The sequence below is a fragment of the Cynocephalus volans genome, chromosome 3 (assembly GCF_027409185.1).
Source record: "Cynocephalus volans isolate mCynVol1 chromosome 3, mCynVol1.pri, whole genome shotgun sequence".
Lineage (NCBI taxonomy): Eukaryota > Metazoa > Chordata > Mammalia > Dermoptera > Cynocephalidae > Cynocephalus > Cynocephalus volans.
The window spans coordinates 81,401,204-81,417,796 of NC_084462.1; the positions used below are offsets into that span (position 1 = coordinate 81,401,204).

Here is a 16,593-nt window from a genome sequence, read left to right on the forward strand (position 1 = left end):
TGAAATATCCAACTCTTTTTTTTTTTTTTCTGAGAGGCTACAATTAATACCATAACTTCCTAGATCACTAGTAGAAGATATGTACTTGTTACAGGAAAGTGTTCTTTATCTGTAAATCTCAAAGTTTTTGTAAGGTCTTCTGTGCTTTAAGAATCTCTCAGATTGTTTTCAGGTAATTCACAAAATTAATGTTCCTCCAGATTATAAACTTCACCAAGATTATAACCCTTTTTCTAGAATCCAGTATAAAAATTGAACTTTAATTCAATTTCTATCTTACCATCTGTAAGTAAGGTTTCCGCCTTTTTGTGGGAGAGCCAGTTTCCTTGCTTTATAGTCAGACTAATAAATGCTCTATTCAAAACTCAAACAATGTATAGGTATTGTTTACAAAGCTTGATTAAACACTCTTATCTATAACAAAAGCCATTTTTAAGATGTCAAATGAAAATTATAAATCTTTATAATCACCATGGAAACACTAACATCTTCACAACTACATTTTACATTTTAAATTTCATATTGGGGATTTTGTAACCAAAAAAAAGGTCAACTTGAGAAAGCAATAATTTCCTTCCCCCAACTCTGCAAAAATGTTTAAATAAATTTGTGGGTACCATAAATATATTTTATTTTAGGGTTGGGCTGCAAAGCGACCAGTTAAGGTTTTTTTCCAGTCTGAGTGTGTTTTGTTTAGGAGGTGGCAAGTTAAGAGGAAAGGGGAGAATTAAAATATTTGCAAAATGTCATTAATCTCCAGCAAGAGCCTAGAGTTGTTTTTTCCCCCTCCTTCATTTCAGAACTAATCCAGCTTTCTGTTATTTGGCTCAGAAAAGTCTTAAATCTGTAACAAGAGAGTAACTTCCTGTTCTCAAGAGCATGGCTGCCAAAGAAAACATTTACAAGAAAAGTCCCAGGGCCAAAAAATTGCATACTAATTATTTCTCAACCCCCCCCCCCACCCTTAATTCAGGAAGGTGAATGCTGTAAATGCTCTATGTTAAAACCCTAAAGTATGTGTTGAAAAATGAAGAGAAAACCCTCAAGAACTGTTTGCCATTTATTTATATTTTATTGCATTCAAATTACATCAGTTTTATGGCTGTTGGGCACAAATAAATGTTTCTTACAATATTTTGTTTGAAATTCCACAAAGATTGTACTATACCTTTATCAAAATACATTATGGAAGTTTTTACCTAGTACCTTTCCAACTGGGGAAGAGAAAATCAGCGGCTGCCATCCAGGAGCTGACCTAGTATTCCCAGCTAGGCCACGGTGTTGCTGCAAGCTGGCCTGACACAGCAAGATCTTGGTGTTCGCCTTGGTGATCTGTTGATTCAACACAGTCTCAATCAAAATCCCAGCAGCCCTTTTGTAGAAATCAACAGATTATAAAATTCATATGCAAATGTAAAGGACCTAGAATAGCCAAAACAACTTTGAAAAAGACTAAAATTGAAGCCTATTCCACCTGACTGTATGGCCTGTGATAATGCTGCAGTGATCAAGACAGTATGAAACTGGTGTCAAAACAGGCAAGTAGATCAATAAAACAGAATAGAGAGTACAGAAATACACTTATGCATACATGGCCGATTGATTTTCAACAATGGCACAAGGGCAACTCAGTATAAAACAGTCTCAGTAATCTCTTAAACAAGTGGTGCTAAAACAATTGGAGATTCACATGCAAAAAAATAAAATAAAAACTACTTGGATTTGTACTTCACATCATGTATTAGTTATCTAATCCTGTCTAACGAATTACCCCAAACTTCAGCAACAGTCTCCCTCAGGTCTCTTTGCCTCTGGTCTCTCTTTCTAGAAACACATCCCCAGTCTGCCTTTTGGGCCTTTCCTTCCCTGACAAAGTCAAATGGGTTATTCTCAAATTCACACATGAGGAAAAGGAGATACAGTTTATTTAATCTCCTGTTTATCCAGCCACATTTTCCCACCACCCCCTATTTTCTTTCTGCACAATCCCATTCACTAGTATTTATTAAGCTCTAATATAATTAAATTCATCTTCCCAGTAAGACGAAATCCTTGGGTTTGCAAAGATTCATGGTGCAACACCTCCTTCCCAGTAATTGCTAGTGATTAAGAGCAGGTACCAATGACTGGCATGTCTGATGCAGTGCTGGGAAATCCATCCATGCTCTCATGTGATCGGCACAGCAAGACGATGCAGGAGTCACAATTCCATTTACTCCATAGGTAAAGCTGCATCCTGGGGCATGGAGTCTCAGAGGACTGAAATGACCTGACCAAACAGGTAACACGGTTTAATGGCAGACCTGGGACTGACTCCAGGCCACCCACCTATGTTCTGAAATCAGACAGGCCTGGGTCATTTTGAACAATTTTCACATCTCCTTGAGTTGCAATTTCCTTATCCTTAGAATAGTGGTAATAACATCTTCCCTGCAGGACTGTTGGAAAGATTCAGTGTATGTGTGCTATGTCTACTCAGGAACTGTTGGTCTCCTTTACTTCCCCCCAGCAAAGCTCTTTTTGGAATACCTTTCATTTGCAGATTTCTTCATGCTTATCAAGGTTTGGAAGGAATTCCTACAAATGACTAGCATGAGAAACTTTTTCCTTTATGGGAAACTGCTCCTGAGGAGCTTACATCATTGGAGCCCTGAAAAGATTGGGAGGAGCTGGACTCACTGGAAAGATTTTGGAAAGGACAAGGGTCTTCAGGTACATACCTTTGTCTTCCCAGAACCTGGCATGTGCTGACTGAACTGGGCCTCTGAGTCTGGGTGTCAAGAATAGCACCATGGTCTGATGTGCCCTGAGCCAGGACACAAAGGAATCCTGAACTTCCTGTCACCCCCAACCTCACCCTTTGCCCTTATGATCACCCATGAGTTCCTGGCACAGGCAGATGACATCCACTGGTGAGAAGGTGGGTGCTCAGACTAGCCCAGGGGCCGGCTTTTGGTCATGCATCTTCCAGTGGGGGACCATGTCACATCACCTAACTCCAAGCACTTCCCTAATGTTGGTCCTCCCTCCCAGGCTAGTCCCCAAATCTGCCCTGTGGGGCATGCTCTGCCTGGAGTCAAATGCTATCTCAAGCTCAAGGCTTGAGTTTGTTTGTTTTTTTCTCCACTACTGGCTCTCCGTTCTGGCTCACTGAGCAGCAGGCCCTCTCTGATTCCTAGATCCTGGGGACACCCACTCCTTCTGAGCCCCATCCAGCTTCCTGCTGGCTGCCCAGGCACTCTCCCAGCCCTGGGGGCCTCTAGCCCTGCAACTCACACCTGCACACCCCTGAGTTCAGGTATCTGAAGGCAATATCCTGAAGGAACTTCTTTCACTACCTGTTTGGGGGCAAGTAGCCTAAAAAGAGAAACTTTATACACTCCATTTCTCATTTCTAGTATTGGCAAAGGGGTCAGGAAATCACATTCCCATCCCGTTGGTGAGAGTTTCAATGGATACAAATTTCCATAGGCCAAATTGGACCACATGTTCCAAAAGACTTAGAGTGTACAAAGCTTTTGACCTGGCAATTCCTCTTCTATAAATTTATCTTGAGAAAATAATTAGGCAAGTGTACAAAGATGAGTGCACAAGATGGTTCATCAAAGGATTGCTTAAAAAAGAGTAAAGACAATCTCCAAATTTTCAACATTAGGGGATAGATCAAGTAAATCATGGCACATCAATAAAATGGAATCCAATTAACTATAAGAAACAATGGTGTAGATTATATATATATTTATATATACAAATAATCATAATATACAAATAAGCAAAAAGTGGTTACGGAAGTATGAGTAAGAATAGGTAGCAGTTAGTAAGTGCTTCCTATGTGCCAAGTGCTATTCCAAGAACTGCACAGGTACTAACATTTACTCTTCACATCAACCCCACTAGGACAGAACTGTCACTATCCCCATTTTATGGGGGCTCAGGCAGGTTCTGGGACTTACCCATGCACACGCTAGTGACTGAGCTCAGGCAGGTGGACTCCAGAGCCCAGTTCTGAAAAACCACATGATTCTGCTTCTCAGTATAGAGTCATATTTGTTCAAAAAACAAAATAAGTGTACATAGGTGGGGTTTTTTAAAAAGAAACTGGAAGGACTGAAATGAACATAACTTGAAGCATTATTATATGATTTTTTATTTTTTTAAAAAAAACTTACATACACTGCTGTTTTTCATTTTAGTGAGATAAAGTTACTATGTAATACTAGAGTTCATCCCCCAATTCTACATAATACCCATGCTCAGGAAGAGGGCGATGAATGTCACTCTTTCAGATGGAGGGTTGCGGGTCACTATAGCTAATTTTGACAAAGGATCTAGAAGGATTATCTCAGTTTCTTTCAGTTTCAGCCTGTACAATTTAGGAACTCTAATAGTGTTTCTGAAGAGTTGCAATAATGTCTAGAATTCTCCACATGTTGAAGATATGTTTAAAAATACAAAGGCCTCAGCTGTAGAATGATCCCTGGCATTCTTTAAATTTTGAAGTACTAAGTTTTTCTTTTTTCTTTCTTATTTTAAGAGAGAGAGAAAGGAGGGAAAGTGAAAGAGTTTGCAGAGCAGTGTTTGTTTCTGCCTGGGTCTCATTAAAACTGACATTTTTTAAGTCATTGCTTTTCACTTAGAAACTGCTTCCAGACCAGCTCTTCCAGGGGGCATGGGCCTCGAGTCCAGCTTTCCTCTCTCCTTTCTAAGAACTGCCTTTCCCTAAATGCTCCTCCTTGGTGATTTCCAGAGAGTATGGACACCTCCATTCATGAGGGTCCACCAGGAGTCAGCGGTGCTTTAAAACAAGCCTCCTGAACAGCAATCGCTGCCTGTCCCAGCACCGTGCCAGTCCTCCATGTGAATCACCTCACCGGATGCTCACGTCAGCCTGCCACACAGGTGTGGTCCTCCCAGGTTTTTAGAAGATGAAACTAATATTCAGAGAGCTCTGACAACTTGCCAAGGTCCCACAGCAAGAATTTAGAAACAAATTTGGCTCCAAAATGTGCATTTTCCTCTTTACACTATCCTGATTCATAGTGATTTATCTTGCTTTCTTTCTTTTGTTTTTTTGTTTTTGTTTTTATTTTTGAAGTGGCATAAGAGGTAGGAACTGTGGACAAAGGGAGGGAGATTTTTTAAAGTAAAAACTATTTTTGTATTTTGTGATCACGAATGTATCTTACTCTTTCTAGAAGGTGGGTTGACTAAATATGTTTTAGGAATTAAAAAGAAGGACACACACATAAAATATTCTGGCTTATAAATGCTTCTATGGATTGCACTGATTGAAAGATCACCATGATCTGACATCGACACTCATTCCTGAGCTTGACTTGCTCTCTGACCCTTCTACATGGCCATGAATGAAAGACAGACACATTAGTAGAACAAAATATATGATATTTATTACACATATGTGATGTAGGTTATAATATCAAAGTAGAGCGTGCATAAACAGATTTATTCATTCATTAAACAAAAACAGCAATTGATATTGAAAACATTAAATGATTAAACTTCTACAGCATAAAACATTCTCTTTAAGTTAAAGTGAGAGAAAAAAATCACAGGTTGAATAAATACAGTGATTTCAGCTGGTCCAATAAAGGCATAAGGCACAAATTAAACCAAGAGATTAGCACATCAGAATGAAGCTTGTCTGGCCCACACATGTCCCTAACCGCGGCTCTCACAACCCTGCACAGATCCTAGGGACCGAGGAGAGAGCATCTGCACCCTGGGAACCCTTCCCTCCAGGTTCAAGTTTTTCTGGGTGCCCAGGCTCCTTGAGAACAGGATTCTCTGTACCAGAGAAACACTGCCTCTAATACTTTTATGGGTAAACAAAACCTTCATGCTGTAACAAATGATCCTGAGGTAACATGAAATTTCAAATGAATGCCCTTTTCTCCCCCAACCGAGTCTAGCAAAACAGAAAATGAATTGTGAAGGAATTATCCTGATAGGATTTCAGTGTCTACACTGAAAACAAATGATGACACAGTACAGCAGGGTACGCTGTACTACCGGGTGTTTGACATGCGACCTTGTACACCTCCCTCTCTTCCCTGTCTCCTTCCCCTTCACTTTCCTTCCTGTCTCAGAAGTGAATCAGATCCTCAGCAATTTCCATTCTGGCTTACTTTGTGTGTGTGGAAACAACAGCCACCCTTTCCAGACTTCAAGCCACAGGGTTCCAGGGCCTTTTGTCCATCTGTAAAAAGTGTATGCATTCGAGTGCCTAAGTCAGAGTTTTCTTCATAGTTAACTCCAGGACTCTTGTGTATGGGGTGTAGTTCCTAGAAGGCATGATGATTTCACGGGTCCTGCTTGCTTGGCTGAGAAGTGAAAAAAGACAGGTCAGGAAGATGAAACAAAACTCTCCATACTATTCACACCATAAGACAACTCTAGGAAGTGGCTTTTCAGCACTTAAAAATAAAAAGACTGTAATAATGCTGTTTAATATTTCACTTAAACATTATAAAAATAAAAAGACTAATAATGCAGTTTAATATTTAAATATTACAAAAAGTCCTGCAGTAGACTGAATGTTTATGTACCCCTAAATTTGTATGTTGAATTCCTAAACCCCAAGGTGATAGTATTAGGAGGTAGGGCCTTTGTGAGGTGACTTGGGTCATGAGGGTAGAACCCTCATGAATGGGATGAAGAGGAGGCCTTGCAGAGATCCACTGCCCCTTCTGCCATGTGAGGACACAGGCGCCATCTATGAACCAGAAAGCAGGCCCTCAACAGACATCAAATCTGCTGGCACCCTGGTCTTAGACTTCCCAGCCTCCAAACCGTAAGAAATAAGGTTCTGTTGTTTATAAGCTACCCAGTTATGGTGTTTTGTTACTGCAGGTCCGAACAGACTATGACAGGACTATTATTTTTAGCAACTTTTCAAGGCTGTACTAGGCATCAGTGATTCAGAAAAATATTAAGACATGCATTCAAGGAACTCATAATTTGGTGGGAAAGATACATACATGAATAATTTTGATATAATGTGTTAGGTTCTATGACAGAGATATAAAGACATTTTCTAGAGGTTCTCTGCTTGACATTCAGATATACACTCCCTCTTCTCTCCTCTGCTCTGTGCTTTGGGAAGCTGACCTGAAGGTCAACACAAATGGGTTCCCTTGCCTTTGAGCTTCTGGTTTGTTTTGACCCATTGGGAGATGGCAGCAGGGGACTGAAGAACAGGAGGACAGAGAGGTCAAGACACGTGCTCCCTCCCAGCCAGGCTGCAGCATGGTGGCTGGCTACGTCCTCTACCAAAGGCCACACTCCAGCTCCCTCTCGCCCTCTTCTCCTGGCTTTCTTGCTTTGCCTCTTCAGGCACAGGTTGGCGACAGCTTTCACTGCTGCAGCATGCCATTGTCCCTTGTTTATTTCCCTTAAAGCTATGCAAACATTTGTAAACAGTCCCTTCATTTAACTCTCCTCAGTCTTCCCTTCCTGCTAGGACCCTGAGCAATACAAGAATGAACACATGATGGGAAAACTGAGGGCAGAAAAATTTAGCATTACCAGAAAATTCACATCTGGAAATCTGCTAAGAGAAGGTGAACCCTGAGGGATGCCTAGCATTCATCAAGTGGGTAAAGGGGACAAGGGAATTCTAGGCAGAAGGGATAGTATGTGCAAAGGCAAAGAAGGGTGAACACACAGTTTGCAGATGTGGAATGGAGACACATTTGGTATGAATGGAGCAAAGAGCTGGCAGAAGATGAGGCCCAGTAGAGAAGGGCCGTGTGTGCCTTGCTAAGGAGTTCAGAAGGAAACGAAACTACTGCAGGCTTTTAAGGACAGGTATGATATGCTCATATTTTTATTCTAGCAAGATTCCTCTGGTACTGCAGAGGTGTTGACTGCAGAGGGGTTAGTGCAGATGCAGAAGGTTAGTTAGAAATCCTTGATATTTAGGAAGTGAAAGAGAGATCATGAGAACTTGAGTTCTAACAGTACCAGAAGGGAAGCAGGAGGGAAAGGCTGGGGAGATATTTGGGAGGTAGAATTAACAGGATTTGGTGACTAAGGTGGAGACATCCCATTTTTTTTTCTTCCTGGATACATAACTCAACTACATTTTCCAGCCTCCCTTGAATTTGGAGAGGGGGGGAATGTAACTAAATGGGCAGAAATGATTTCTATTTCTCCCATGTTTCATCCATAAATACCTCCTACATAATCTTCCATATTCTCTCCTCCTCCCCTTTATGCAGAGAGTACAGTGGAGGATCCAGGAGGACTCCAAAGCCCAGGCAGGGTCACTAGATGGAAGAATCCTGTGTCCCTGAATGACTGTGTGGAATAAAGCTCATACCAACCTGTGATGTGAGAAATTAATCTTTACTGTTCTAAGCCACTGAGGTGTGTGTGTGTGTGTTCTTTCATACAGCAGTTACATTCCTTATCCCAACTAATGCAATGACATAGATGAAATATGAGAGTCACCTCCCTTTCCCCAACTTTCCATGTCCAATCATTCATGAAGTGGTAGAGGATGTATTAGAAGCACGAAGCTGGGGGAGGATTTTAAACTTCACATGTCTCCCCCCAGGTGATTCGACATGTCTTCTCCATGCTCTCTACCCCACACCTCCATATACACCTTGAAAATTCCTACTATACAGGCTTCTGACACATCACTGGAAACATCGCATTGTACCCACTGGTCTACATGTGTCTCCACTGCTAGGTGTAATTTCTTTAAGGGTGAAACTACATCTCAACCATCTTTGTGACTCCAAAAGCTCAGGAAACTGAAACAGACGGGGCAGGGAGCTATCACCCCACTCAGGGATGACAAAGGAAACCAAAAGTTGAGGGAGTTTCAAGGAGTGAGTGGTCATAATGTCACCTGCTACAGAGAGGAATTCATGGGAGTCCCTGGTGTCCTGACTAGGCAGTTTAGTGGAGTGCCGGGGTAGGAGCCAGATAGCAATTTGTGCCAACTCCTATGAAAATTCCACATAACGGAAATGGTCTCCAGTGACAATATCCTAAAAGCCCATAAAATGCAGAAATATTTACAGAGGTGAACCCTCTGGGTTTCAAAAACATGCTCTCACATCCCAACCTTTCAAAAAAAAGTGGAGTATTTTATTTAGTTGATCACTAGGAAACAACAGGATTTCAAGACTAGAAATAATTTCAACCACAAAACTGAAATCCAACCATCTTCTTTAACACAGTCAGGCTATTGTTAACCTTTTATTAATCCATGAAGAGGCAGTTCCCCTGGGGGAAGCAACAGCAGAATCAGTGAATAAATCTTTGAGGAAAAAAAGCTACTTTGTGTTATGGTCTCTGCAACAGAAATGTGGAAATGCAAGCACTTTAAAGCACTTACTATGCGCAGGGCACTTATGACCATGGGGAATATTTTTTCATTAAATTGTACCTATAAAGATATAATTTATGAGGTTGCTGGAAACCAAGTTTCACTAGTGGGCTGGAGAAAGGGATGTCTTTTCTGTTGGTTTTTTCCTTTCCTCTATGAATGAAGGCTGGATGGCCTGAACTTGTTCTCAGTGGCTTTAATTAACATACATCAAACTTTCCAAACCAAACTCCTGAGTCTTAAAAAAAAAAAAGGTGTTTAAAAGTCCCTGAACTGTGAAGTGAGTCCTGCCTCACCCTTTCCCTCTCTCCTAGCTCTATGATGAGATCCTTGCTCACTAGAAATTTACGTACCACAAAGATTAGGTGGAGTGTAGAATCTGAGGAGGAGAAACGGAGGCAGAGAGAAGGTACTAGTCGTTTAGACAGGCCGGTGGCGGTAGACACTGGACGGTGTGAGGCAAGTGACGAAGGAAAGGGACAGCACCGTGTAAGGGAGTCGCAGCTCTGTGGCCAGAACGCTTCCATGGCTCAGCAGTGACTGCAACACACTGAGCTTAGGCAACTGAGAAAGCAGGGGCAGCGTCAGCAGAAATATGAAAATGTGGGCACCTACCACCAAAATCTTCCTTTTGGGGTGTAGAGACTGAGACTCAAAGAGGCTAGGAATTTGCCCAGAGCAGCAGATGTAGTAAGAGGCAGATCCAGGACCCAAACCTATGTCTAACTTCCAGGTGAGTATTCTTAACCACTACTAAGAGGAAGTGCCTTTGCAGAAAAAGAGGATGTGCTCACGCATGGATGTGGTGACTACGGAGATCAGGCGGGCACCAGCCTGGAGTGCCCAGCAGGGAATGAGGACTTGTATTCAAGAGAGAGAATCACACTACCCTGTGGCTCAGCCACCGGGAGGAGAGGTAAAGCCGAGACTGGATGTGATCTTTGCCGGAACTACTGTAACCGAGGGAGAATCACGAAGAGCTCTGTGGTGCGGTCTTGGAGGAGAATGAGGAGCCTTCAATGAAGATAAAGAACAGACCAGGGAGGCAGGGAGAGAACCAGGAGAGAAAAGTCTTACAAGCAGCCATTCCTCCACTTAGGAAGGATTCTCGAGTGCAACAGGGAGCTGGCTCCATTCAGCACATACTGACTGAGTGCCTACCACGTGCCAGGCACTGCTCTAAGCAGGTCCCCAGGACACTGCAATTAGTGAAACGGACCAAGATCCCTGCCCTCATTAGCTTACATTCCGGTGAGGAGAGAGAGAGAGATAATAAACACAAAGAAGTAAAACTTAAGCAACAATCACTTCTTCCAAGGCCTTTATTAAATAAATAAATCATATTATAATACAGAGCAGCTGCCTAAGTTCCCCACTTGGTATGTACCTTTCATTCACTTATCCAATAAATGTTTATGGAGCATTAACTAAATGCTAGATTAGGGGTTGAGAACCTAGGATCCTGCCTGTAGGAGTTCACAGTGCTGGCAGGGACAGGGGAAAAGCTGGGGAGAGGGTGGTTTATAAGAGAGGATTAGTGGCACTATAAGAAAAGGCTGATTTCAATTTATTTTTTATTTTTTATTTTTTGGCAGGACAAAAAAAATAGAGCAGCTCTAATTGTAAGTCAAATGCTATTAGCAGTAGCACCACATATAACCCCTGCATGCAGTTGTAAGAAGTGGTTAGAAAGTGCCAGGCTACTCTACAATGACACACATGCCTTGTGCCTGGAGCACACAGGGACCACTCTGGTTCTCAGCTAATAGACATCTTATCAATCACTGGGCCTTCCAGACTTTCACACAGTGTCTAGAGGATTTCAAACTGCCAGTTGTTTCACTGAAGAGCCTAATGCATACTGAAGCACCATAAATTTGATTAGGCTATCAATCTATTTCTTAAAGTCACTAATTGCCATCAATTAGTTACAATTAGAAACAATTTCATTAATTTTCATATTAATGAAATTGTCTTAGCATACCCAAATTCATTTATATTTGATACAGTGTTTTACATGTAAAATCAGAGTTTTAGTTTAGTTAATAGTATTAACAGATATTTATTAAATGCTTAACTTCAGTCCAATTACTGTGCTAAATGCTTTATACACGTTTTCATTTAATACTCATAGCAACCCAATGAGATTTAATATTAACATCTTCATTCCTATTTTAAGGATGAAAGAGTTGAGGCTTTAGAGAGATTAAGAAACTTGCCAGGCTGTGCTCAATTAGCAGCTGGCTGGGTAGGGAACCCAGGCAGCCCAAGACTCCCCAACTGCACCATAAGGCAGAGTTATTTATGGGAAAAGAACAGGAAGTAAGAACAAAACACTTTCACGTAATTGAGGCTTAACTCAATACTTAATTGCTCTAAAACACTGTAGAAGAGGCTGTTTAAAAAATATTCAAGAAAACACCATGGAATCTTTTATCAGTTAGATGCAAGTTTGGAGTCCAAGAAAGAACCAGAATTTTGTTAGTACAAACATGACACAATTTAACAACTCTATTTACTGTTTTCAAACTACGAATGTACTACACCAAGACTCAGAAGTCCTGGTTCTAACCCTGGCTGCGTGGCTTCCAGTAAATCACTTTATCTCTTTGGGCCTCAATTTTGGTACCTATAAAACATGGGGATTAATCTAGACCAGGAGGTTCCAATTTGGTTTTGACTATAGAATATCTCAAACAAAATATTACTTGGAATTCCATATACAAAACAGACTAATATTGACTTTCTCAGGATGTTTTGAGGCGTGAAGGGTGTCCCAAAGGCCAGCTCCTTGCTAAATCCCCTTACGCCTGACACTTCTCTGGGAGCCCTAGCTCAGAGCAAGGCAGTTCTAAGAAGCGCAGGTGGAACACTGCTCAAGTTAGCTCTCAAAATCCCAGGCTCCTCACCACTCAGACCTGCCTGGCACCTTTCGCATAGTGGGCACTTAATAAATACTTGTGAGAAAACCAATGAAATACTATTCTGCCTTTCGGAAATGTGGATATGTAGTTTTCATTTCCTCTGCTGATTGACCTAGGTAGTTAAAGTGCTAAGATGGATCCTGGGGGAAACCAAATGCTACATTTATGGAAAAGCTGCTTTTAGATACTAAAGTGGCTTCCAAGTTCACCATGGCCATAAGTTAAGGGTCTGTCAGCACTTCCATTATGAAAACTACTTTGTGGTTTCATAACTTAGCCATAAAAGTTTGCTTCGGGCTATACTTGGGCATACAAATTGAAAAGCCTGTTTTAAGCCAAAATGTGGGAATTAGAAAACAAACAATTTATTGGTTTCAGACATAGTTTTGTACTCGTCTTAGCCAAACAAGATTTATTATGTGGGCAATTAGAGTGGACTAAGCCACTTGGTTCTTGAAAAAATTAAAAAGGGGGAAAATGACCAAATTATTTATATTTCAAAAGGGTTCCCTGAACACAATTGATCATGTCTTCTGGTTACATTTTCATCATGTACTTTGTACCACACATTGATGAGACCCAGAGTTTATTTATATATTCTTTTCCTTTCTTTTCTTTTTTTTTTTTTTAACATTTTCTGTTAATTACATCAGAATGATAAAATTGCCTTGTTTTTACCAGAAGGAAAGCAATGTAAATGAGAACATTGTCAAAGGAAGTGCTTAATGCTGCTTTCAGTGAATTGTTTAAGAATGACAAGTGGCTCATTCTAATAAACAAACAAAAAAGAAAAACTACCAGTAACGAATAAAAACAAGCAAAGTAGGGAAATGAGTATATAACTTAAGGTTTTATAAGTACGATGTTAGAGCTGGTAGAGACCTGCAAAGTCACCAGGTCAAACCTCTGACTTTTACAGATAGGGAAATCGAGGCCCCAGCAGAAAAAAGACCTGCCTGAAGGCATCCTGCTACTAGTTAGTAGGACTAGAACCAGATATTCCACATCCCAGCTTGGTGATCAGCTCATCACTGTTTCCCACTAGATATAACCATTCAAGAGTCCAGGATTCAACATTTTTGTGAACTATTAACGTCTAGCCCAGCGCACACAAATACCCCTGCTTACACACAGGATGCCAGGCATTTTGCGACTGTGATGAACTAATTCACAAGTCAATATCACTAGTATCCTTGTTATAAACTTGTTTTATGTCTTCTTTAGGCCAAGCACAGTTGTGAGCACCTAGAAATGGGAGTTAGCTACCAAAGGCAGATTACTGGGCTACAGGCTCTAATCTCACTAGGGAGAGACACAGGCATGAGTGTGTGGAGCAGCTTAACCATGAACAGGTCAGTCCTGTAGCTCAGGAATGCAAACAAACAAACCATGCTATAGTTATCACATATCTGTTGATGAGCTGAAACAGATCACTTGTTACTGAATCAGATCCAGGGCTTCACAATTGCTCTTTTATAGTACTGGGGAACAGATGAATTTAGTTCAAGATTTAGACCCTCTCTTTGTGTATGATTAAAGCATCTTGTATGCCCCTTTCACACTGTTACAAATGTCTGTCTACAGATCTGTCTCTCCCTTCAGACTGTACTCTGGGCAGGAATAAGATCCCATTACTCTTTGTGTCATAACTGTCTAGCACAGGGAAGGTACTCAACATCTGTTACTGAATGATTGAATGAATGAATGAGCAAACCAACAAATGTATGCACTCACTGATAGGGCCAGTCTCTCTCTGGAGTGACTTCCCCAGGTCTCTCCTTCATTTTCCCCTCTGCCCTGTATAATGCCTCTGCTCCCACAGAAACCAGCCAGATCCCTTAGCAGCCACCACTTAGCTTTGCAGAAATATTTTGGGCAGAAAGAATGCAATTATGTTAATAACAGGCCCATAAAGTATTTTCTTAAGTCAAAGAGGAATTTAAGACAGAAAAACAGGAAATTCCTAAATACCTGGGTAGAAGATCACAGTCCACTCCAATCTCTCTGGTTTCTACCTCAGTCTTGGGCTGGGTTTCTATTAAATAGTCCAACCTGCTTTGTAGTTCATTATTCTAGAGATGAAGAAAAAAGTGCTTTTAGTAGCCAAATATGTTCCCCCACAAATATGCACGATACAAATTATATGTATTATCTGATTTCCCCCCATGACACAGACATTGATCACAATGTATTTATTGAGCATCTTTTATACCGTAGGTGTTGTAGAAATATATTGACTGAATCCTTTTAGATAGCTTTCTGTGCATGAACATACATGTGCATCCAGTTTTACATAAATGAAAACAAACAAAATATCCTAATCTATACTATAATCTGCTTTTTTTCAGTCAACAATTTGTTGTGAATATCTGTGTCTACTAGTTTTCTGTGTCAACAAACTATTTTAATTGGTTCACAGTATCCCATTGTATGCATATACATTATTTAACTAGTCTCTTATTGACAGGCATTTAGATATTTATCACTTTTTTTGTCATTATAAATAAAGTGCAGCTCAACTTTTAATACCCCCTTATTAAACTATAAAATGAGTAAGTCTATTAATTTAATTAAGTGGGAAATACCTCTATAACTTAATAATTAGTATTCATAGGTGTGGAAAATTCAAAATCTCAAACATATAAAGTAGAACAAGCTCCTTGGGATTAAAATAAGCATTCCGAATAGTTTTTTTAGCCAAACATTACATGAGTTGATGATTAGATGCTCAGGAATTGGAAATTTGCCCCATGGGAGAAATGAACAACGAAGGAGCAAGAGAGTTGAGGTTATTAAAATGAAAAGAGATGAAGTGATGGTGCCTGAAATCTAAGGGCAAAAACACACACAAAAATTCAGAAAGAGTTATCTGACCATAGAGTGGGTATCTCTGTATTGAGATTTTTGGATGCTTTTTAAAAGTTCTATACAGTTTTCTGTTATGCTAGACAAACTTTTATGAGGCAATGACCATATCTATCTTACTGGCTTTATTCTCGAAGTATGGCATGTAGGAGATACAAGACAAGTATTTATTGAATTAATAAATGCATAAATGTTTTTACAATGAGCAGGTTATTTGTATAACTAGAAAAAATATTAAAGCATTTGTCTTCTTGTTAAGTTGGAGCTAAAGCTGAAGCATTATTCTAAGACACTAGATAACATATGAAAGTTTAGAAGTTCTATGGAAACAGCAGCTCATTTGCTTTGGAAGAAAGAATGTGGGTTACAACTCAGTAGCTCCTGCTCTGAATGGGTAAGAAGCAAAGCAACAGTTCCCGTGCAAACCCATGTTCTCTATGATATACAGGTCTACAGATCCCTCCTGCTAAATAGGAAATGGTGCAAAGAAAGAGAATGCATTCCAGATTTCCCAGGAGCTAACAAGCTATGACAGATCTATGGGCTCCAAATGGATACCCTAATCCCCTGATCCTCAGTACAGAAGAATGATGCAGGCTTACTGCGAGTGGGACATCAACATTCACACACACACACACACACACACACACACACACACACACACACCTTCCCTGACAATATGAGCTCTCCCATTCACAAGGAAAGAGAAAGGTAGAGGAGGCCTCTCCTTGCTGGAAGCTCCAGCAATCCCATCACTTATCCCTTCTCAGTGTAAGGACTTTAATCATGAGAATTTCACAGAATACTGGGTCTAGTGCCTGTAGTTAAGAGACATAAAAGACAAGGTTGGCAAATATGCCCCAACTGGTACATACTGAAGAGTGAACAAGTGACCCAAAATCCGTTATTCTGTTTCATGGGAACTGTATGCATGCATACCAGACACCCATAGAAGCACAGAAATGAAAGTTTTATAGTCATGAAAATGTAATGCAATCAGTAAAAACATTATTGTGCATCTGCTATGTATCAGGCAGTGTGTGAAATTAGGTGAGGGGAGGTAGCAGCAGTTAAAGAGATATGGCATGATTTGCAACCCTTGAGCAGCTCAGTCTTGTGGGGTACAGACAACAGAGCAGAAAGTAACAAACAGTGTGATAAGTACCATTACAGGGGACCCACAGAATATTAAAAGAGAACTCAGAGGGAACACCTAATTCAAAATGGGGAGAGGAAATAAAGTTCCTGGAGTTAGGTAAGGGAAAGAGAGTAAGAAAAAGCAAACAGGATGAATATTCCAGAATTGTGGAAACATAATGGGTTGAGAAAAGGCACCTTACTGCATTATACAGTGGGCAGGAGTTAGTTATAAAGGGCTATGCATGCCATTACAAGGTATTAAAACCCTGTCCTGTAAGAGCAAGGTCAGCACCAGGATTTATT

At 40.5% G+C, this 16,593-nt stretch overlaps 1 protein-coding gene across 1 annotated transcript in view; it reads right to left on the minus strand.

The window, feature by feature from the left end:
- Positions 1-5,433: 5,433 nt before the first annotated feature.
- The window catches only part of MYZAP (myocardial zonula adherens protein), an 86,184-nt gene continuing 75,024 nt past the window's right edge, over positions 5,434-16,593 (minus strand). The window contains exons 12-13 of the mRNA XM_063089707.1: positions 14,257-14,357; positions 5,434-6,341 (exon numbers count right to left, since the gene is read on the minus strand). Of these exons, the coding sequence (XP_062945777.1) occupies positions 6,245-6,341; positions 14,257-14,357 (198 nt within the window). The 3' untranslated portion in view covers positions 5,434-6,244. The remainder of the gene's footprint in view (positions 6,342-14,256; positions 14,358-16,593) is intronic.